The 25,004-nt window shown below is 49.0% G+C and overlaps 1 protein-coding gene across 2 annotated transcripts in view; it reads left to right on the top strand.

Annotated features, from left to right (window-relative positions):
• Nucleotides 1-25,004, top strand: part of TMEM192 (transmembrane protein 192) — a 419,027-nt gene that overhangs the window by 161,339 nt on the left and 232,684 nt on the right. The window contains exon 4 of one of the 2 annotated variants that reach the window (XM_078677019.1): nt 23,991-24,125. The exons of the other annotated variant lie outside the window; for it this stretch is intronic. Within the exon in view, the coding sequence (XP_078533145.1) occupies nt 23,991-24,125 (135 nt within the window). The remainder of the gene's footprint in view (nt 1-23,990; nt 24,126-25,004) is intronic. 2 annotated transcript variants of the gene reach the window in all.

The raw sequence follows: 25,004 nt of genomic DNA, 5'->3' as shown, positions 1-25,004 counted from the left end.
ACCCTGTTCCAAGTGCGACCGACTGATGTCGGTTACCGACCCCCATCGCCGGTGCCTGAAGTGTTTAGGCCTCGACCACGACGACCGCACCTGCTCCGACTGCCGGGCCCTGACGTCTAAAGCTAGGCGGGAGCGGTCCCGCAAGCGACTCGAGCTTCGGCAGTCGGCCTGCGCCGCTCCAGGTCCCGGTCCCACGGGAGGTCGAGGGACCGGTCGCAGGGTCGGAGTCCTCGCAGCTCCGGGAGTGGACATCGGTCGTCAGGATCCAAGTCCTCAGGTAAGAGGCATGAGAGGTCGGAGAGACGTCATCGTTCCGCCGCCTGCCCCACACCTTCGGGTCCCTGGGCATGACTCGACGCCAGAGGAGGTCGAGCGGTATCTCATGGCCATGAGGTCCCTCCCTTCTCAGCCGGGTCCCGTGGCGCCTCTGGGCCCAGCGGCCCCGCCTGGAGGGCCTAGCGGGTCGGGTGCTTCGGCTCCGACGCCGTCGGGTGCTTTGGCCCCGGCGCTGCCGGCGACTTCGGTCCCGGCGCCGCAGGCCCTCGCTGGATCCGCTTCCGGATCCGGGTCGTTGCCGGTCGACCTCACGACCTCACCGTCGCCGGCCCTGCGGGTGTCGCCCCCGGCGCCCACTATGGACGCCGTCCCCAATCCTCCCTTCGGTCCGGATCTGGCGCCAGAGCAGCGCCGCTGGGCGCCGCTTCCGACGGCCTTTGGAGATTTCTATTTCCATGAGACGGCCCCGTCTGCTGACCCTGCTCTGCAGGAGATGGTGACAAAGGTGATTGGTAGGGGTCTGTGGACCCTCTGGCACAAGAGTGCCAGTCTCAAGAGGACTGGACATATGAGCTTGGGGAGGCCAGTGGAATTGACACTTTGCCAGACACTGGATTTGTCTCCCCTCCCACCGTGGCTACGGAGGAGGGGGCTGCTTACAGTGTAGTGTTGACGAGGGCGGCCAAGGCCTTAAACCTTGAGCTCCCCGTCGCGGCCGTGAGGACTAACCTCCTCACTGAGGTCCTTAAACCGCAGGCAAGCTCCAATGAGCCTCTGCTGCCGTTTAATGAGGCCTTGTGTGACGTTCTTGTGGGCACTTGGTCCAAGCCCGCCACAGGTCCGCCTGTGGATAGGAACGTGGCCAGACGCTACCACCCGGCCCTGGGCGACCCTTGCTTTTTGTCCACCCATCCCACCCCCGAGAGCCTGATCATCAAGGCCTCCACTTCCCAGACCGCATTCCTGACGGCTCCGCCCGATCGGGAATCCAAGAGGTATGAACAATTCGGGAAGAAAGTGTTCTCGTCCCTGAGTTTGGGACTGCGGTCTGTCAATACCACTTGCCTCTTGGGCCGCTACACCCACACCCTGTGGGACAAGGTCGCGGACGTGCTGCCACAATGTCCGGAGGAGGTCCGGGCTAAACTCGCCCAAGCCCTTGAGGAGGGCCGAGATGCAGCGCGATATTCCATCCGGTGTGGGCTGGATACCACAGACTCACTCAGGGTGATGGCAACGATGGTGGTGGTTCGACGCCATGCCTGGTTGAGGTCCGCCAACTTTTCGTCCGATATCCTTTGGCGACAAGGCAGACCATGAACTTGAGCGTTTTAAGGACTCCAGGGCTACGGCCAAGTCCTTGGGCCTCTCGGCCACACGCCAGCAATCGGGTGCCTTTCGCTCCTTTCGTGGCCACGGTTTGGGCGCCCCACACGTGCTGCCAGCCACGCACCGCAGAATGTTCAACAGCGCGGTGGCGGCCGTGGAGACCGCTGTGGCGGCGGTCGGGGACAACGGCGAGGCCAGTCCACACCTCCCTCCGCAGCACCTGCCTCAAAACCTTCCTAGTCCGTGATTTCAGGTCCATGTGACGCCAGTGGGGGGCAGGGTTCGCCATCACCTCTTCCACTGGCGCACTGTCACGTCGGACATGTGGGTGCTGCAAATCGTCCAAAGGGGCTACTCCCTCCGCTTCGAGGCGACTCCTCCAGCCATGCCACCGCAATTTAACCGCGTGTCGGGGATCACTTGCAACTTCTGCAAGAGGAAGTCACAGCCCTCTTGGCCAAGGGGGCCATCGAGCGCGTTCCTGGCCCAGAAGTAGGGTGTGGTTGTTACTCCCGCTACTTTCTGGTACCCAAGAAGGGCAAAGGGGGTCTACGCCCTATCTTGGACCTACGGAACGTCAACGGCTTCCTCCGGAAGGAGAAGTTCAAGATGCTGACTTTGGCTCTGGTCTTAGCTGCCCTGGACCCTGGAGACTGGATGGTAGTGTTGGACTTGCAGGACGCTTATTTTCACATCCCCGTCCTGCCGGCCCACCGCGTTACCTGCGGTTCACGGTAGGCCATGAGCACTTTCAGTTTCCCCTTCGGCCTTACCAGCGCCCCACGGGTGTTCACGTAAGTGATGGCGGTGCCAGTTATGCTGAAAGCCTGTTTGCAAGCTGCTGAAAAAGGAAAATAAACGAACGGAATCTACTGCCTTGTGGTGTTTCTCCTAGGGCTACCTTGTGTTGTTAATATTGAGCGGCGTTGCCTGCCGCGGAGAAACGCCCACTGCTGCTTCAAGCGGGCCTGTACTGAAGACCCACCAGGAGTCGGTACTTGGGAGACAGAAATGTTCGTGTTTTGGCAGCTGGAAAGCGGTGCAGACTTTACAACAGACACTGTCATTAACCCACTGGGGCATTAAAATTGCTTTTAATTGTGAGCACAGAGCGGACCCACTTGGGTAAAGTAACACGAACTACGGAGACCAGAAGGCCATGATGGCCACGCCCACTTTGGCAGGTACTCTCTATATATGCGTAAGCAATGCTGCTCTGTGTTCATTGCATCCTGTGCCACTGAAGAAAGGAAGTTCTGTTCCTGAAACGCGTTTGGCCATTTATATCAAGCAATGCCAGTTATGCTGAAAGCCTGTTTGCAAGCTGCTGAAAAAGGAAAATAAACGAACGGAATCTACTGCCTTGTGGTGTTTCTCCTTGGGCTACCTTGTGTTGTTAATATTGAGCGGCGTTGCCTGCCGCGGAGAAACGCCCACTGCTGCTTCAAGCGGGCCTGTACTGAAGACCCACCAGGAGTTGGTACTTGGGAGACAGAAATGTTCGTGTTTTGGCAGCTGGAAAGCGGTGCAGACTTTACAACAGACACTGTCATTAACCCACTGGGGCATTAAAATTGCTTTTAATTGTGAGCACAGAGCGGACCCACTTGGGTAAAGTAACACGAACTACGGAGACCAGAAGGCCATGATGGCCACGCCCACTTTGGCAGGTACTCTCTATATATGCGTAAGCAATGCTGCTCTGTGTTCATTGCATCCTGTGCCACTGAAGAAAGGAAGTTCTGTTCCTGAAACGCGTTTGGCCATTTATATCAAGCAATGCCAGTTATGCTGAAAGCCTGTTTGCAAGCTGCTGAAAAAGGAAAATAAACGAACGGAATCTACTGCCTTGTGGTGTTTCTCCTTGGGCTACCTTGTGTTGTTAATATTGAGCGGCGTTGCCTGCCGCGGAGAAACGCCCACTGCTGCTTCAAGCGGGCCTGTACTGAAGACCCACCAGGAGTCGGTACTTGGGAGACAGAAATGTTCGTGTTTTGGCAGCTGGAAAGCGGTGCAGACTTTACAACAGACACTGTCATTAACCCACTGGGGCATTAAAATTGCTTTTAATTGTGAGCACAGAGCGGACCCACTTGGGTAAAGTAACACGAACTACGGAGACCAGAAGGCCATGATGGCCACGCCCACTTTGGCAGGTACTCTCTATATATGCGTAAGCAATGCTGCTCTGTGTTCATTGCATCCTGTGCCACTGAAGAAAGGAAGTTCTGTTCCTGAAACGCGTTTGGCCATTTATATCAAGCAATGCCAGTTATGCTGAAAGCCTGTTTGCAAGCTGCTGAAAAAGGAAAATAAACGAACGGAATCTACTGCCTTGTGGTGTTTCTCCTTGGACTACCTTGTGTTGTTAATATTGAGCGGCGTTGCCTGCCGCGGAGAAACGCCCACTGCTGCTTCAAGCGGGCCTGTACTGAAGACCCACCAGGAGTCGGTACTTGGGAGACAGAAATGTTCGTGTTTTGGCAGCTGGAAAGCGGTGCAGACTTTACAACAGACACTGTCATTAACCCACTGGGGCATTAAAATTGCTTTTAATTGTGAGCACAGAGCGGACCCACTTGGGTAAAGTAACACGAACTACGGAGACCAGAAGGCCATGATGGCCACGCCCACTTTGGCAGGTACTCTCTATATATGCGTAAGCAATGCTGCTCTGTGTTCATTGCATCCTGTGCCACTGAAGAAAGGAAGTTCTGTTCCTGAAACGCGTTTGGCCATTTATATCAAGCAATGCAGTTATGCTGAAAGCCTGTTTGCAAGCTGCTGAAAAAGGAAAATAAACGAACGGAATCTACTGCCTTGTGGTGTTTCTCCTTGGGCTACCTTGTGTTGTTAATATTGAGCGGCGTTGCCTGCCGCGGAGAAACGCCCACTGCTGCTTCAAGCGGGCCTGTACTGAAGACCCACCAGGAGTCGGTACTTGGGAGACAGAAATGTTCGTGTTTTGGCAGCTGGAAAGCGGTGCAGACTTTACAACAGACACTGTCATTAACCCACTGGGGCATTAAAATTGCTTTTAATTGTGAGCACAGAGCGGACCCACTTGGGTAAAGTAACACGAACTACGGAGACCAGAAGGCCATGATGGCCACGCCCACTTTGGCAGGTACTCTCTATATATGCGTAAGCAATGCTGCTCTGTGTTCATTGCATCCTGTGCCACTGAAGAAAGGAAGTTCTGTTCCTGAAACGCGTTTGGCCATTTATATCAAGCAATGCCAGTTATGCTGAAAGCCTGTTTGCAAGCTGCTGAAAAAGGAAAATAAACGAACGGAATCTACTGCCTTGTGGTGTTTCTCCTTGGGCTACCTTGTGTTGTTAATATTGAGCGGCGTTGCCTGCCGCGGAGAAACGCCCACTGCTGCTTCAAGCGGGCCTGTACTGAAGACCCACCAGGAGTCGGTACTTGGGAGACAGAAATGTTCGTGTTTTGGCAGCTGGAAAGCGGTGCAGACTTTACAACAGACACTGTCATTAACCCACTGGGGCATTAAAATTGCTTTTAATTGTGAGCACAGAGCGGACCCACTTGGGTAAAGTAACACGAACTACGGAGACCAGAAGGCCATGATGGCCACGCCCACTTTGGCAGGTACTCTCTATATATGCGTAAGCAATGCTGCTCTGTGTTCATTGCATCCTGTGCCACTGAAGAAAGGAAGTTCTGTTCCTGAAACGCGTTTGGCCATTTATATCAAGCAATGCCAGTTATGCTGAAAGCCTGTTTGCAAGCTGCTGAAAAAGGAAAATAAACGAACGGAATCTACTGCCTTGTGGTGTTTCTCCTTGGGCTACCTTGTGTTGTTAATATTGAGCGGCGTTGCCTGCCGCGGAGAAACGCCCACTGCTGCTTCAAGCGGGCCTGTACTGAAGACCCACCAGGAGTCGGTACTTGGGAGACAGAAATGTTCGTGTTTTGGCAGCTGGAAAGCGGTGCAGACTTTACAACAGACACTGTCATTAACCCACTGGGGCATTAAAATTGCTTTTAATTGTGAGCACAGAGCGGACCCACTTGGGTAAAGTAACACGAATTACGGAGACCAGAAGGCCATGATGGCCACGCCCACTTTGGCAGGTACTCTCTATATATGCGTAAGCAATGCTGCTCTGTGTTCATTGCATCCTGTGCCACTGAAGAAAGGAAGTTCTGTTCCTGAAACGCGTTTGGCCATTTATATCAAGCAATGCCAGTTATGCTGAAAGCCTGTTTGCAAGCTGCTGAAAAAGGAAAATAAACGAACGGAATCTACTGCCTTGTGGTGTTTCTCCTTGGGCTACCTTGTGTTGTTAATATTGAGCGGCGTTGCCTGCCGCGGAGAAACGCCCACTGCTGCTTCAAGCGGGCCTGTACTGAAGACCCACCAGGAGTCGGTACTTGGGAGACAGAAATGTTCGTGTTTTGGCAGCTGGAAAGCGGTGCAGACTTTACAACAGACACTGTCATTAACCCACTGGGGCATTAAAATTGCTTTTAATTGTGAGCACAGAGCGGACCCACTTGGGTAAAGTAACACGAACTACGGAGACCAGAAGGCCATGATGGCCACGCCCACTTTGGCAGGTACTCTCTATATATGCGTAAGCAATGCTGCTCTGTGTTCATTGCATCCTGTGCCACTGAAGAAAGGAAGTTCTGTTCCTGAAACGCGTTTGGCCATTTATATCAAGCAATGCCAGTTATGCTGAAAGCCTGTTTGCAAGCTGCTGAAAAAGGAAAATAAACGAACGGAATCTACTGCCTTGTGGTGTTTCTCCTTGGGCTACCTTGTGTTGTTAATATTGAGCGGCGTTGCCTGCCGCGGAGAAACGCCCACTGCTGCTTCAAGCGGGCCTGTACTGAAGACCCACCAGGAGTCGGTACTTGGGAGACAGAAATGTTCGTGTTTTGGCAGCTGGAAAGCGGTGCAGACTTTACAACAGACACTGTCATTAACCCACTGGGGCATTAAAATTGCTTTTAATTGTGAGCACAGAGCGGACCCACTTGGGTAAAGTAACACGAACTACGGAGACCAGAAGGCCATGATGGCCACGCCCACTTTGGCAGGTACTCTCTATATATGCGTAAGCAATGCTGCTCTGTGTTCATTGCATCCTGTGCCACTGAAGAAAGGAAGTTCTGTTCCTGAAACGCGTTTGGCCATTTATATCAAGCAATGCCAGTTATGCTGAAAGCCTGTTTGCAAGCTGCTGAAAAAGGAAAATAAACGAACGGAATCTACTGCCTTGTGGTGTTTCTCCTTGGACTACCTTGTGTTGTTAATATTGAGCGGCGTTGCCTGCCGCGGAGAAACGCCCACTGCTGCTTCAAGCGGGCCTGTACTGAAGACCCACCAGGAGTCGGTACTTGGGAGACAGAAATGTTCGTGTTTTGGCAGCTGGAAAGCGGTGCAGACTTTACAACAGACACTGTCATTAACCCACTGGGGCATTAAAATTGCTTTTAATTGTGAGCACAGAGCGGACCCACTTGGGTAAAGTAACACGAACTACGGAGACCAGAAGGCCATGATGGCCACGCCCACTTTGGCAGGTACTCTCTATATATGCGTAAGCAATGCTGCTCTGTGTTCATTGCATCCTGTGCCACTGAAGAAAGGAAGTTCTGTTCCTGAAACGCGTTTGGCCATTTATATCAAGCAATGCAGTTATGCTGAAAGCCTGTTTGCAAGCTGCTGAAAAAGGAAAATAAACGAACGGAATCTACTGCCTTGTGGTGTTTCTCCTTGGGCTACCTTGTGTTGTTAATATTGAGCGGCGTTGCCTGCCGCGGAGAAACGCCCACTGCTGCTTCAAGAGGGCCTGTACTGAAGACCCACCAGGAGTCGGTACTTGGGAGACAGAAATGTTCGTGTTTTGGCAGCTGGAAAGCGGTGCAGACTTTACAACAGACACTGTCATTAACCCACTGGGGCATTAAAATTGCTTTTAATTGTGAGCACAGAGCGGACCCACTTGGGTAAAGTAACACGAACTACGGAGACCAGAAGGCCATGATGGCCACGCCCACTTTGGCAGGTACTCTCTATATATGCGTAAGCAATGCTGCTCTGTGTTCATTGCATCCTGTGCCACTGAAGAAAGGAAGTTCTGTTCCTGAAACGCGTTTGGCCATTTATATCAAGCAATGCCAGTTATGCTGAAAGCCTGTTTGCAAGCTGCTGAAAAAGGAAAATAAACGAACGGAATCTACTGCCTTGTGGTGTTTCTCCTTGGGCTACCTTGTGTTGTTAATATTGAGCGGCGTTGCCTGCCGCGGAGAAACGCCCACTGCTGCTTCAAGCGGGCCTGTACTGAAGACCCACCAGGAGTCGGTACTTGGGAGACAGAAATGTTCGTGTTTTGGCAGCTGGAAAGCGGTGCAGACTTTACAACAGACACTGTCATTAACCCACTGGGGCATTAAAATTGCTTTTAATTGTGAGCACAGAGCGGACCCACTTGGGTAAAGTAACACGAACTACGGAGACCAGAAGGCCATGATGGCCACGCCCCCTTTGGCAGGTACTCTCTATATATGCGTAAGCAATGCTGCTCTGTGTTCATTGCATCCTGTGCCACTGAAGAAAGGAAGTTCTGTTCCTGAAACGCGTTTGGCCATTTATATCAAGCAATGCCAGTTATGCTGAAAGCCTGTTTGCAAGCTGCTGAAAAAGGAAAATAAACGAACGGAATCTACTGCCTTGTGGTGTTTCTCCTTGGGCTACCTTGTGTTGTTAATATTGAGCGGCGTTGCCTGCCGCGGAGAAACGCCCACTGCTGCTTCAAGCGGGCCTGTACTGAAGACCCACCAGTAGTCGGTACTTGGGAGACAGAAATGTTCGTGTTTTGGCAGCTGGAAAGCGGTGCAGACTTTACAACAGACACTGTCATTAACCCACTGGGGCATTAAAATTGCTTTTAATTGTGAGCACAGAGCGGACCCACTTGGGTAAAGTAACACGAATTACGGAGACCAGAAGGCCATGATGGCCACGCCCACTTTGGCAGGTACTCTCTATATATGCGTAAGCAATGCTGCTCTGTGTTCATTGCATCCTGTGCCACTGAAGAAAGGAAGTTCTGTTCCTGAAACGCGTTTGGCCATTTATATCAAGCAATGCCAGTTATGCTGAAAGCCTGTTTGCAAGCTGCTGAAAAAGGAAAATAAACGAACGGAATCTACTGCCTTGTGGTGTTTCTCCTTGGGCTACCTTGTGTTGTTAATATTGAGCGGCGTTGCCTGCCGCGGAAAAACGCCCACTGCTGCTTCAAGCGGGCCTGTACTGAAGACCCACCAGGAGTCGGTACTTGGGAGACAGAAATGTTCGTGTTTTGGCAGCTGGAAAGCGGTGCAGACTTTACAACAGACACTGTCATTAACCCACTGGGGCATTAAAATTGCTTTTAATTGTGAGCACAGAGCGGACCCACTTGGGTAAAGTAACACGAACTACGGAGACCAGAAGGCCATGATGGCCACGCCCACTTTGGCAGGTACTCTCTATGTTCGAGGCATGTGGGCTGCTAAATTCATATCTTTTGCATTAGATCGCCGCCTAGTGTTGGGTCCGGATGATCGCACATTGTTGTCCTGGAAGAGTCTTCGAAGTATCCTGAGATAGGTGGCTCCTCCCCTGGACTACAGTGCGCATGGGCATCGGCTCCATCCCCAGATTGTTTTTTTCCGCCATTGGGTTCGGATGCGGTCTCGACGTCTCTCTGTCGGACCCGAGAAAACTAGCTTTTTTACGGCCAAAAGGCCTTAGATTCATTGCGTCGGTATTGTTTGCTTACGGTCTCGAGTTCTTCCGTCTCTTTGAGTCGGAATCTACGGAGTCGTATCACTCTTCGGACATCGCGGCCTTCTCATCGCAACACGACCGCAACTTTTTGACATGGAGCGGAGCCCGTTTAAGTACTGTCCCGTCTGTGGGTCAAAATACCCACATATCGATGTGCACCCGGTCTGTAACAAGTGCCTCTCGCCGGACCACAACGAGGACAACTGCAAGGCCTGCTCCAGATTCAGGTCAAAGAAGACACTCAAACTTCGGCGCGCGGTGCGCCTTGAGGCCAGACATGCGGCCCCGGATCCAGAAAACATCTTCGGCGACCAAGAAGAGGAGGGCCAGAGCCATCATCTTCAAATCTCACCGCCCGCGACGGACATCGACGCGGATCCGGAAGACGACGACGGAGTCGTGGGTCAAGGCCTTGAATACGTCGACGAGGTAGGGGACGTCGAAGAAGTTTATGGGGCCGCGGAAGATAGCTCGGGTGATGAGCTATGCCCCGAAGGTTACACGGATCAGGCTCGGGTCACGGGATCGCCAGTCGGCCTTACCCAAGACCCCGCACCGCAAGCCACGGCCCCGCCCTCAGGCCCGGCCACGGACATACTTGCTGCGAAGCCCGTATCGAAACCGAAACTGAAACAAGCGGTATCGACTACACCTAAAATGGCCGACCCGAAACCGAAACCGAAACTTACGGATTCGAGCGTTCCTAAGATGGCGGCCGCTCCACCAAAAACACCAAAACCTGCTGCCTCATCGACTCCGTCGACCTCCGGTCCACAGAAGTCGAAGACAACTGTCAATTCGACGGTGTCGAAATCGTCGGCGGAGGAGGTTTCCTCTAAGAAGGGAGTTCGGCACGGGTCGACAAGTGCGACGCCGTCTAAGCCCGCCAAAGCCAGCGACAAGACTCCGGTGCCGATTGGGACATCGTTAGTCGGACGCGTGGTGGAATCGGAGCCTGCAAAATCACACGGATCGAAAGCTGGAAGCTCAACACATCGGTCCAAAGACTCTGTGTCCACGGCTGCAGCATCCACGTCTAAGACTCAAAAGGGCCAACAAGACGTCGGATCCGAGGGCAGGGTGAAGGCCTCCTCGTCGGCGCAAAGTGTCGCTGTGAGTGACGCGTCCCCCATCGCCTCTTCACTACAGAGGATTCGGGAGAAGGCCTCTGCAACGCCGGCTCCGACGCCGTCGCACCAGAAGCCGATGGACTTGCCGGCAAAGCCTGCAGGCAAACTTCTCTTCCTTCTGCCGCCAAAGGAGGCACTGAAGGCCTTTACCACAAAATCGGCGCCAAAGACGTCGGAATCATCAACGTCTGGAGCACTTTCAGGTCGACTACTCGACTCAGAAGAAGATTCTGAGCGTTTTATCGACGCAGACACGGGCAAATTGACCCTTTACAAACGAAAGATCACTTCACAGCCGGTGGACTCTTATGTCATCCCACTGAAGAAGAAACGGCTTGCTCAGGACGCTTCAGCCCTGATGGAACCTATACAGCCTCCTCCTAGAAGGAGCCCAACACCTTCCCCAGAACACTCTGAGGGTGAGGGATATGGAGAAGATGACCAATACACTTTCCCCATCAATGACCCTGATGCACAGCAGGATTCCTATGACGACATAGGTGACCAAGACACCCAGAATGTGGGGCAGGACCCACAGCCTTTCATTGCACGTGCATCCCCAACAGAGGATTCTGCAGGTTTTCACGCACTCATTGAACGGGCAGCTGCTAATCATGATGTGGACATGCATGCTGACCCAGTTGAAGAAGACTTTCTATTTGACACTTTTTCAGTCTCTGAAAGGACAGTAAAGACACTGCCTATGCTCAAAGGGGTCCTTAAACATGCTGCGGACATCTTTAAAGAACCAACCAGGGCGAGGGTGGTCAATCCTCGCATCGAGAAGAAGTACAGACCAGCGCCTGCAGACCCGGCATACATTCGGGGACAGTTGCCACTTGACTCCCTTGTGGTCGCAAATGCCCGCAAACGGGCGAACTCCCAAACGACGGGTGAAGCTCCTCCCCCAGACAAGGAGTCAAAAGTGCTGGAGGCAGGGGGCAAAAGGGTAGCTGCGCAGGCTGCCAATTTCTGGCGTATTGCAAATACACAAGCACTATTGGCACGTTATGATAGGGCGCATTACGACACCCTAGAGCAAGTTTTACAACACCTGCCTACGCAGTTTCAAGAGGCTACCAAACTGCTTATAGAAGAGGGCAAACTAATCTCCAATGCAGCCATAAAGTGTGCACTTGATGCCGCAGACACAGCGGCTAGGGCTATTAACACTAGCGTCATGCTGAGACAACAAGCGTGGCTCCGCATATCGGGGTTTAAACCGGACATTCAGACGACCATACTCAATCAGCCCGTCAATCCTGATAGACTGTTTGGTCCTGATGTTGACACCACCCTCGAAAAGATTAAGAAAGACAACGAAACAGCTAAGTCTATGGGGGCCCTACAATCACAACAGTTCCGGGGCAACACTTTTCGTCGCTCAGGTGCACGTGGAGTCACCAGAGGACAGATGGGTCAACAGTCACAGTTCTCTAGAGGTGGAGCACAGTCCTCGTACCCCAAGCAGAACAAAGGGGGTAATCGAGGAAACAACACCAGAGGACGTGGCAGAGGATACAACAATTCCCGTTCCTCTGCCCCAAACAAACAGTGACTCTCTGTCACTGCCCCCCGACCATTTAACACCTGTCGGGGGGAGACTCCAGCAGTTCCTGCCAGTCTGGACAAACATCACCACAGACAGGTGGGTACGAAAACTTGTCCAGTACGGTTATTGTCTAGAGTTAAAGTCCACTCCACCCAACATTCCACCAAGGCAACGGCCTATGTCCGCAGAGCATTTGCACTTATTGCAGCAAGAAGTAGTGGTGATGCTGCAAAAAGGCGCAATCAAGCTCGTGCCAGTGGAGGAGGAAGGCACAGGGTATATTCCCTGTACTTCCTTATTCCAAAGAAGGACGGATCTCTCAGGCCCATTCTGGATCTGCGTCCCCTCAACCTGTATATACTGTCAGAACATTTCCATATGCTAACACTGCAACAGATTCTTCCCTTGTTAAACCAAGGGGACTTCTTAGCAACCTTGGACCTCAAGGATGCTTATTTCCACATTCCACTACACCCGTCCCACAGAAAATACCTCAGGTTCACTATCCAAGGCAAGCATTATCAGTTCAAGGTCCTGCCCTTCGGAGTGACCACAGCTCCAAGAGTGTTTACCAAGTGTCTGGCGACAGTAGCGGCGCACCTCAGGAGGCAGAACATCCATGTCTACCCCTACCTAGACGACTGGCTCGTTCAAGCCAAGTCGGAACAACAGTGCGCCGCGGACATGTCATCTACCATTCACCTCCTTCACGACCTGGGCTTCTCCTTGAACTACCCAAAGTCGCATCTTCAGCCGGCACATGTCCGGCAGTTTCTAGGTGCGACGATCAATACCCTGACGGCCATGGCTCAGCCGAACCAAGTCAGGATAGACAGCATGCAGTCTCTAATCCAAAAGTTCAGACCACAACACTCGCTCCCAGCGAGAGTGTTCATGCAGTTGATTGGCATGATGGCCTCCTGCATCTTCATAGTACCTCACGCACGTTTACATATGCGTCCGCTCCAGGAGTGCTTAGCAGATCAGTGGACACAGGCTCAGGGACAATTAACAGACCTAGTGTTGGTTACCAATCGGGCGTACGACTCTCTGCATTGGTGGAATCCACACAACCTTTGCAAGGGCCGACTGTTCCAGGAGCCAGTGCCACAGATTATCCTGACAACGGACGCGTCTCTCCAGGGATGGGGAGCTCATCTGCTCACTTACACAGTGCAGGGACTATGGACGACGCAGCAACAGAAGATGCACATCAACTATCTGGAACTGATGGCAATCTTCATGGCGCTTAAGTCCTTCAATGTACATCTGTGCAACAAGGTAGTGTTAGTCCGGACGGACAACATGACCGCGATGTACTATATTCAAAAGCAGGGGGGCACCCACTCGCCACAGCTGTCTCATCTGGCTCAGAGCATGTGGAAGTGGGCCATTCAGAGGAACATTTTCCTCATGGCAGAACACCTCCCGGGCAAGGACAATCAGATGGCGGATCTGCTCAGCAGATACAGCCATCAAATGCACGAGTGGGAGTTACACCCATCAGTACTCCGCCCGTACTTCCAGCAGTGGGGTCAGCCGGAGATAGACCTGTTTGCCACAAACGAAAACGCAAAATGCCAACACTTTGCCGCCAGGTTCCCTCACCCACAGTCGCAGGGGAATGCGATATGGATGACCAGACAGGCAGATTTGCGTACGCTTTTCCGCCAGCCCCTCTGATACCGCTGGTGGCAAGAAAACTAAGGCAGCACTCGATGACACTCATCCTAGTTGCTCCAACGTGGGCGCGCCAAGCATGGTACACCACGTTTCTAGAACTCTCGGTGGTGCCGCATCAAAGGCTGCGCCTCACGCCCAGAATTTGACGCAGAACCATGGAGACATTCAGCATCCAGATCCGCAACAGCTCAACCTGGCGATCTGGCTCCTGAAGTCCTAGAGTTTGGATACCTTCACCTACCTCCAGAATGCATGGACATCATCAAGGAGGCGAGAAAGCCTACTACCAGAGCATGCTATGCTGCAAAATGGAAGCGTTTTGTCATTTACTGTACGGCTAATAACATCAACCCGCTAGATGCATCTATCCCTAACATCATTTGCTATCTGTTACATCTTTACAAGTGCAATCTAGCATACACTTCCATTCGGATACATCTATCCGCCATAGCAGCTTATCTTCAGAACAGGCAGCATCTCTCTGTCTTCAGAGTGCCTGCCATTAAGGCTTTTCTTGAAGGTCTGAAACGAGTCATTCCCCCAAGAACACCGCCAGCTCCGGTGTGGAACCTCAATGTGGTCCTCACCAGACTGATGGGACCACCTTTTGAGCCACTACACTCGTGTGAACTCCAGTTCATAACGTGGAAAGTAGCTTTCCTAATAGCTATTACGTCACTGAGGCGTGTTAGTGAGCTGCAAGCTCTCACAATACAAGAGCCATTCCTTCAGATTCATCCAAATAGGGTGGTACTGCGTACTAACCCCAAATTCCTTCCGAAGGTGGTGTCACAGTTTCATCTCAACCAAACTATTGACTTGCCTGCATTCTTCCAAAACCCACAAACGGTGGCGGAAAGAATGCTTCATACTTTGGATGTCAGGAGGGCATTGATGTACTATATTGACAGGACACAACACTTTAGGAAAACTAAACAACTTTTTGTTGCCTTCTCGCCACAGCACAAAGGCAACCCTATTTCCAAAGCAGGAATAGCCAGGTGGATTGTTAAGTGCATCCAAATCTGTTATCAGAAGGCTAAACGTACCTTGACAATACCCCCAAGGGCGCACTCCACACCCAAATTGGGGGCATCTATGGCTTTCCTGGGGAACATTCCTTTAGAAGACATTTGTAGAGCAGCCACGTGGGTTACACCACATACCTTTACAAAACACTACTGTGTTGATGTGCATTCCAAGCAGCAAGCAGCTGTAGGACAGGCTGTTCTCAAAACACTTTTTCAAGTTTCTGCAGCTGGCACGGGCAACCACCGCTAATGGAGGGACTGCTATCTATTCTATGCAAAAGATATGAATTTAGCAGCCCACATGCCTCGAACTGAATATGCTACTTACCAGTATGCATCTGTTCTTGGCATGTAGGGCTGCTAACATTCATATTGCCCACCCTCCTCCCCGGTGCCTGTCGCAGCTGCAGACATACTCTTGCATTCAATCATTAGCATGGACATCCTTTACACTTTACACTCCATCTCTGCCACAATGGCGCAAAACAATCTGGGGATGGAGCCGATGCCCATGCGCACTGTAGTCCAGGGGAGGAGCCACCTATCTCAGGATACTTCGAAGACTCTTCCAGGACAACAATGTGCGATCATCCGGACCCAACACTAGGCGGCGATCTAATGCAAAAGATATGAATGTTAGCAGCCCTACATGCCAAGAACAGATGCATACTGGTAAGTAGCATATTCAATATGCGTAAGCAATGCTGCTCTGTGTTCATTGCATCCTGTGCCACTGAAGAAAGGAAGTTCTGTTCCTGAAACGCGTTTGGCCATTTATATCAAGCAATGCCAGTTATGCTGAAAGCCTGTTTGCAAGCTGCTGAAAAAGGAAAATAAACGAACGGAATCTACTGCCTTGTGGTGTTTCTCCTTGGGCTACCTTGTGTTGTTAATATATATATATATATATATATATATATATATATATATATATATATATATATATATATATATATATATATATATATATATATATATATATGTATATACACATACATACATACATACATGCTGGCCAAAGGAAAATTCAAATCTGCCCTTGACAACTATCACAAAAATCTTAGGAAAGCCTGGAAGAATTACATAGCTACCCAAATTGATCAAGCAGATAATACATCAAAATCTTTGTTCCACATTCTCAATACTCTGATCAATCCCAAAGCTTGCAATCCGGAGGAAGAGTTTTCACAATCCTTATGTGACAATATTGCCGACCACTTTACACATAAAATAGAGGAAATATACAACAAAATATTTTCCTCTAATAATAACTTTAGATATTTCCCTATGCAAGGATCCCTTGATCCCCCTAGCCTGTACATACTGAAAGATGTCCCTCTCCTCACTATACAAGATACAGAGAACCTATTAAAATCTGCCAAATCCGGTTCCCCTCTAGACCTTATACCAGCTAAAAGCGTAAAAAAACTCGCCACAGAATTGGCGGAACCCCTTTGCCCTGTTCTCAACTGTTCCATTAGCCAAGGCACACTTCCTAAAGAATGGAAAACTGCACAGGTCATGCCAATCAAGAAAAACGACAAATTACCATCGAATGTTGTCACAAACTACCGACCCATCTCACTGCTTCCTCTGTATATCAAATTGCTAGAGAAACATACTAATAAGCACCTATCAGCCTTTGTGGAGTCCTCTAACTGCCTCGACATTTCTCAATCAGGGTTTCGACCTCGGCACAGCACCAAACTGGCCTTGATCAATGTGGTAGATGACATTCGCATGCAAGCGGACGCAGGCCGGGCAGTAATTCTTATACTGCTCGACCTGTCGGCCGCGTTTGATACTATCTCCCACCAGATCCTGCTAGACAGACTACATTCTATTGGCATTCGGGGCACTGCCCTTGATTGGTTGAAGGACTTTCTCAAAGACAGAACACAAACAGTTATTCTTGGACCCTTTAAATCTAACACCACATCGGTAACTAAAGGGGTTCCCCAGGGCTCCTGTCTCAGCTCGACCCTGTTTAATGTGTACATCGCCCCCCTAGCGTCACTCCTTAGGAACATGGGGTTTAATCCTATCTCCTATGCAGATGATACACAACTTCTTCTGTCTTTTGGTAAAAATAACCCTAACATCCAAGATACATTTGCTAAGGGAATAAATGCAATCTCTTCCTGGATGAGCTGCAATTTTTTGCAGCTCAATACGGGTAAAACGGAAATCATGCTCTTCAAAGATGCCACGCTTCGCTGGACCCCCAGGTGGTGGCCTGAAGAACTTGGTGCAGCCCCCACGCCCAAACCAGTAGTCAAAAACCTTGGGGTTCTCCTAAATAACAACTTGAATATGGATGAACACATAGGCGCTACTAAACGAGCATGCTTTCACGCTCTTAGCCTATTGCGCAAAGTTTTCCATTTTCTTCCCTCTTCCACACGAAAGACCCTGATCCATGCATTGGTACTTAGCCGCCTGGACTTCAGCAATGCTTTGCTGATCTCCGCTAAAGAATCTGCTCTTCAGAGATTGCAGGTTGTACAAAACACGGCGGCCCCCCTGGTTACGAGTTCCTCGTATCGTACCCACTCTCTTCCTCTTCTACGCAAACTCCATTGGCTTCCCATTCGCAAAAGAATACACTTTAAAATCTGTTGCATAGTATACAAAAGTCTAAACCAACTGGGACCAGCCTATCTTGTCAATAAACTGTCTAAATATACTCCCTCACGTACTCTTTGTTCGGAAGGGAAAGGTCTTCTTGTGATTCCCCGTATTAAACAAGCCAGAATGGGAGGCAGATCTTTTTCCTATCTTGGCCCCAAATACTGGAATGATCTTCCTCTGGACATCCGTTCTTCATCTAACTATTTGACTTTCAGAAAAAAACTAAAAACCTACCTGTTCTAATTCTGGACCACTTCCTTCTGTCTACTACCTTTCAGCAATGTCCTAGCGTGGAGATACCCCACTTGGGGTGATTCAGGATATATATATATATATATATCAGTGTGCTTTGTTCCTGGGCATAGTGCTACATGAGGATGGCATCCCACTTTCTAAAGAGTCTTCTGCTTTTGTCCTAAATAGTAGAGCATCTCTACTTGCCTGCGCCCTGTGTGCTTCTGGTAACCTTCATCAGTGCAGCCACTTGGTGGCCTCTGCTTCTGGAGCTGGAGTCCCTGATAGTGTCCTGTGTGGCAGTGGTTGGCTCTTGGTGTCTTCCCGGAAACTTTGTAGCAAGTATTGTTGTTTTTGTGCTGTATGTGAATGCTGTAAAAAGCAGTGGTTGGGGATTAAGGGCCTGGGATGTCAGGGGCATGTAGGTAGGTACTAGGGCTAGAGGTCCAGGGTCTGGTTTTCTCATAATGCTTCTGTAAGCTGTTTATGGCTCAGATGCATTCACATACAGTTCTGTCTAGGCTTTCAGATGTGCTGTCCCTTATTAGGCAGCGCCACAGGTGTCTAAAATGATTGCATTGTTATGGGTGGCATCAAGCTCACAGGTTCATAGGAGATAAGTTCTCTTTGCTTAGGGTTGTTGTGGAATGCTCTGGGTATGTGTGGGGTGTCCATAGTGTGCAGGAGAGCCGGTGATAAAGTTTGGATTGTGTTCACATGTGGCATCCTACATTTGCAATGAATCAGAGCCTGTGCCTCTTATTTGAAGGCGGAGGTTCTCTCTGGCGATAGAGATGTTAATTTCTGGTACACTTGACTCATCTGATGTAGTAACAATCTCCTTTATTAGGTATCGCCTGAGCCAGCGCTTGCGCTGCTCTGGTGAGACATTTAGTGAGTGGGGGCTTTAGAAATGCGACTACAAGCTTTTGCTTGTGGCCTAAGACTTGCAGTTAAGCGCGCATGCACGCGCAATTTCCTCTTGCTTGCTCTCCAGACTAGCGCATGCCCCTCCCCACCACAGACCGCGTCTCGTGGCCCCAGGTCTGAATTCCAACACTGCTTGCTCTTTCACTGTCCCACTTTCACTTTCGCGTCCGCGATCAATGCTTGTTTTTTTAGTTGGCAAGTCTTTGTTTTTTTAGTTGGTAAGTCTGGGGACATTCGAAAAACAACAGTCCCTTACAATAATTAAATATCACACTGAACGAATGAGAGGTTCGGGATTTTAGAAACTTGATGCACATTTTGTTTACTCTACAAGGTTTACCTCTCCTTTCGCTGTCTCAGCATTCAAACTTTTCAAAAGCGATAACTCCAATCCGCCCCATATACCTTTGTACCCCCACCCCAATACCACTCAATGTATTTTATGGCCAAGTTCTTACAAATCATAGAGGATATATATGTGCTAGACAAGCCCGTAAAACGTTAATAAACTGCCACAAATCATGCTTGCCCGCCGATGCCTCTTCCCCCTGACAGTGTAATTACTGACTGCGAAGGTGTGAACTCCCTGCCGTGGCGAGCTGTGATGTGTGTCTGGAATTTGGGGAGATTCGGCCGATTAGCATACCACACTCGCATTTACCGCTATGGGCTCATCACAGCTAGCCCCCCAAAAAACAACCTATTTATTTTCCATTTAGCTCACCTGTCAATGGCACATTAGTTGATGCAAAGTTGTGACTCACAAGGGGAAAACATGACGCGCTGGTAGTGGACGCGTTAGCGATAAATCTGGGTTTGTCAGAGCGCTCCGGTGACTGAGTCCGATGTTTTAGACTAGGATCCAGACCTGGTTTTAAAATGCCCCCCTCAACTTATTATGGGCTTGGTGAACAGCTGACCAATTGCCCCCGTGTCACTTGTGATGCTGTCAGCCAGCCCTGGCTTTTTAACCAACATCCCTTTGCATGCTGGGGCCTGTAGTCTCATAGCTCTAAAGAAAAACACGAAAATACACTTATCGTTTGATTTCAAAGCCAAGTCTGTTGGAAGGTGCCACGCAGGAGATTGGGCCACTGACGAGTGTTGTATGAGGGCGCTCTCAGTGCAATGTTGTGTACTGAGATTATTAGAAAGTCGAAAGCGTTCACTTTCTTCTATAGTCCCTTTGACATTGAGGTTGGAAATGTATATAGTATTCACTACAAATTGAGATTCTAATTTGCCTAAATAATGCATGCTGTTGATACCAAAATCAATAATACTCATTTTCAATTTATCAGTTTATTGTAAGCATAACCGTTAGAGCGTTAAAAAATCACATACACGCACAAACACCCCCACACAAACACACTCTCTCTCTCTCTTTCGCTCTCTCTCTCTCTCTTTATTAATTTTATCTTTGTCCTTTCAAAACCAGAAGAAATTGAAATAATTGAAATAAAGTTCACCAATTGAAATAAAAAAACTTCTCTACCACACACGCCAAGGTCCCAGGGCAAAAATAAACCATGATATGCTCCTGCACGTTACCCTACCAATACCGTTTTCTAAGACACCAGGGTCCCTAAAGATGGCGGCCTTTGGACATTGAGACACTTCATTTATTTTGAACGAGTTATTCCAGGGGTGCTTCTCGCTGTTCTTATACATGATTGCTAGATATAAATGTTGTTTAACCATAGCTGGGTAGGAAGGGAGGACACCTCTCATGTCGTGGGGACGTTCTGAAACATGGAACTATTTAATTAAAGCAGATGATTGACACCTGAGGCTAGAAACATACTAGATGCAATAGTTTTCTGTTCACTTAATATTCCCGTGTGAGACAGAACCTTTTTTATGTGCCCATGGAAAGGCTGCCAGTTCATTATGAAACATGGCATCATAGTGTGGTTCCAACTTATCATAACTTATCAGTTTGCTTATAGCTCTTGTACAATATCACAAGCCAATTACAGAATGACGTAGTTGCAGATCAAAATGGGATTTTTTTTTATAAACTTTATATACCATTTTCATCATATTGATACACAACAAGAATTACTTGGTTACCCACTGCAGCAATACAAAGAATGAGGGATGATCTAAAACACAATGAACTGTGATACTGGAGCGACATATGCATTATATACTGCATTGTCAACATTTAATCAACCTGGCAGCGATCCCATCCATTCAGGCTTACCACCCGTTCCTCCAGGCAAAAGATTTATGTCTATATCAAGTTCGGTACTGATGGGTTAACCCACCCCGTAGATTCCATCCCTGCAGGCTGCTGTGAAGTAGGGGCAGTACCAATGTCCAGCAAGTAGCAAGAGGACTCCAAATGTCCTTGGGTCTAGATGCCAAGGGTTGAGTTGTTGCAAACAGCTCGCAATTCATGTTACAATATATGAGGCTATTAAGCCAAGCTTTTGTTGTAGGGGTGATTCTGCTGTCCCAGTGTAGCGCTATCCCCTTTTTGCAAGTAATGGGGCAATGGAAATACATTTGTGCAGCTGTTTAGGGAATATATGCACGTATCCTTGCTGGTCCATCTTGAGTGTGGGGGCTATATCAAGGAGAATCAAACCCAATTAAATTGTGTAAATTGCTCTCCAGTAACCCGCAATCTTTACACAATTCCAAGTCATATGAGCAAAATCAGCTTGTTGCACTCCACACTTAGGGCACATGTGTGGTCGGTTGCTGTCAGTGAAGTTTATTTTCGCTGGGGACATGTATGCTCTCCATTGGAACTTAAAGTGAATCAGCTTGTGCCTGAACCGACGATTCAGAAAACCGACAGCATCTTTGTGCGGGGGACTGCAAACCCCATAGTTGCTTGGCCAGGATGCGCGGATGTTGCCTTTGGCCCCTTATCCAGAGGTAATTAATGCTTTTACCAAACTTTGTGGAGCCATTAAATCTCTGCTGTCAAAACCTACCACCCCAGTGCAATGTGAACCCTGATGGTTTAACCATGAATGTTCAGAGGCCAATAGGCAGTTACGTAAGGCCCTGTCACATAGTCCGAGGTGTAATTCACTGGTCAAGCTGTCAAGGCAGAAGTATAAGTCAGGTATTGCTAAAAAAAGGAATAACTATTAAAAGATCAGGATGCACTTGTTAATGCTGCCAGCCTAAAAAAACGGCAATATATTTTGGACTACCGTTAAGAACCTAAGAACAATGGGACAGCCGTTAATCCCTATAAGCTGCAACATAATAGGTTCAACCTGGGAAAGTCATTTTTCTACGACCTACCAAGTACCCGCACTAAAACCCGATCCCTTCAAGCATAGGACTCCATCTAGGGTCCCAATTTTGTTAACATAGGTTGCGGAAGCCATCCGTCAGAGTGTGGGCAACAAAGCACCAGGTCCGAACGGGCCACCCATTGATCTCATCAAACACAAACCTGATTTCTGGGCCCCACTACTGTTAAATGTTTTCAATAATTTAACTAACGCTCCATTACCGAACACATGTTCCACCAGTATTATTGTCCCAATTTTTAACAAGCATTGGCATAGCCAATAGGTCTCACTTTTGGCACCTTATAAGTATTGAGTTATGCAGCACAATATCCTTGGTGCAACAACATTAACTTGAATGAATAAGGTCCCAAAGGCGAGACCTATTGGCTATGCCAATGCTTGTTTAATTGGCAGTTCTTCATGATCCAGGGACCTACAGTAGTTGAGTAGTAAGGTTGTAGCTGTTTGCACGGGTGTTAGTTTGCAGTAAGGGGTTAGTGTGATATTCAGCAGAGAGGTGACAATTGGTAATAGAACATATTGTGATAGGAGCCATAGTATGAGTTGTATGGGTATCGTATGAACTACAATGTGTAATTAATTGGTGGTGGCAGATTAGTCCGTTGTCTGCCCCTTCCTGTTTTTTTCCCAACTTATTGGTACATCGGGAGTCTCCTATTGCTTCTGGTGGCTCCTGTACTGTCAGCCCTTCTTTACCCTGGGCGTGGAGCTTTAGTGTAAGATTTTGCATTCATATTTTTTGCAGCTTCCTTAAGACGATTTGTGTATTGTGCGAATGGAATGTTAGCTTAGCACTCAACTGCTGTCCTTCTATTTGGTTTTCTGTGCATCTGCGCATGTCTGTTTGGAAGGAGTATGATTTGTGTGTCGATACAGTTTGTGCCAGTAGTGCTGTGTTGTGTGGATATTGGCAGCTGCAGTTTGCCTTTTGTTTTTGCATTCTGAACGTATCTAGTCATGTTAATGTGCTAGTGCTTATAAATAATTGGATTTCTATACATCTTTAACACATATGTTCTGGGTATTTTTTGCGCCTATAGGCAGGGAACTTTGTTGTGTATTTGTGAACCTCATGGGCGGTAGGGAAATACTTTGTCCTCTGGCTTTTGGGCTTGGGATACTGTTAGGCGAAGATAATTTTTGTCATTACTGAATAGTCTCTGACTTCTAATTTTCTGGTACTTGTTCATATTTCTGATTCTTGATTGTTAATAATGATGGATGGGGTAGGAGGGATTGACACAGTCTGCTGCAGGCCTACCCTTTCTGGGATCCCCTGGTGTTTTTATCCATATGATTTGATTTTGATCTTATGACTGCCAAGTGAACATCTGCCTTAGTAGACTATTACTCAGACCAGAGGAACTAGACACCTCTTTAAGGAACATTTTTCCACCTCACACAATTGGAACCCATTGCCCCCTAAATACCCTGCCCCGTTGAGATCACGAATCGTGTCACAGGGTTGTGTCCATTGTTCTGTGCACCTTTGTGCACTCTCTAGTTGTATACTATGCAAACACACAGACGTACCCAGACAGCAGGGCTGTTTCTGTGCAGGGATCGACAAAAGTACAGTTTGTTTCTTTCTGTTATTTTCCAAACTTCACTTCTACATGATATAATTGGCAAAAACATACCATTAAATAATGTTGTAGTAATGTTAAGGGTTGTTTGTCCTGTAGCTGTTTTGTAGTGTGGAATGCCCACAACGTATTATGCTGCATGGATGAACGTACTGTGGTATATATATGCATAGGTTATAGTCTGTCATTTAGTGTTTCATGTATTTATTCGGCAGTATATGCGTTTCTCTATTATTTGTAACCTTTCTTTCTGGCATTCCTTCTGCCTTTCTGTTTTCTTATTCTGTTTCCATTCCTCTCACCTGTTGGTATTTACAGTCGAGCTTACCGTTGAGTGAGTTTCAGAGGACGTGTGTCCATCAGTACATGGGTGCTTCCTCCACATACTTTGACTCGCGTGTTTGCGTTTCATGTTGACGTTCTGGGTGTACAGAAGAAGGGCACGGGGGTTGTGTGATGTTTTCTGGCTGCTGCTGTCATACATGTATTACATGTAAACTTCTTTTCTCGTGGTTCCAGGGAACGCCGGGCTGCTGCTGCTGTTGTCCATGCAGTTGTCCTTCGCGCTGAAGAGCCCCCTGTACATCTACCTTATCCTGGGAGTGCTGGGCCTGGAGCTGCTGGCGACCCTGCTCTGCCTGTCCGTGTACACAGGTGAGCCTGCGCCATTGTCTCCTCGTCTGGTGTCACCTTCACACAATGCCCGCCAAACCCTATTGTTCCTCTGCTAGTGGAGCGTGGCTCAGCCCCGGAGGTGGGGAGAGGGGGGGACAGGTGGGTTATTATCTTTGGAGAATGGGGTTTCCATGCAGCCACTTTGAATGAAAATGTAAGGTTAGGACGCAATGCCCTAACGCAAAAAGGTGGCCCCTCAGAAGCTCTTAGCGCTCCATATTTGTAACAGATACATAGTCATTGGCCTTGGGCTGAATGGGGCTCCATGAAGCTTTGGGGGCCCTCTGGACTGCGGAGACCCGCGTTACGCCCCTGGCAGGGCGGGTTCCGCTCCTCGTTCACCGGCTGGAGTAAGTGTACACTCGACAGGAAATATTTTACTGCGAGTCACGTATCACGTCCGTGTTTGCTCGGAACTCTAAAACATTTTACTGCCCTGCGAGGCTGGAAGGGACCGAGGCTGTGCTGTGTGGTTGGGTTTTATCGACGAGGTTAATTAATGAGCGTTATTCGTTGCTTTGAAGCGGCACAGGGGAATTGGCCTCTTCTGGGCGCAGGTTGTAAACAGACCTCAAATATTTGCAGGGATATATAGAATGTCAACTCTTAAAATGCTCCCCCATCTGCCTTCCGTCGCCGCCTGCCCGATAGCCTTTATGGGCTCTTCTTTATCTGAGGACAAGGTCGCGTCATTTCCCCTTTTATTCTTCGTAGGGTTAGTGTGTGCTCTGCTAATTGGCCGTGGCCCCAATGTTGCCATCATTTTTCACACTATTGAGGTGCTCTGCCAGAGTCAAGGGAAGTCTGTTTGATTGTTTATTTATTTGTGTTATAGCTCAAACATGACTCCCCTAACTG

This window comes from Lissotriton helveticus, chromosome 2_1 (assembly GCF_964261635.1).
Source record: "Lissotriton helveticus chromosome 2_1, aLisHel1.1, whole genome shotgun sequence".
Taxonomy (NCBI): Eukaryota; Metazoa; Chordata; class Amphibia; order Caudata; family Salamandridae; genus Lissotriton; species Lissotriton helveticus.
The sequence above is the reverse complement of the archived record's forward strand: the minus strand, read 5'-3'. Positions and strand labels throughout refer to the sequence as shown.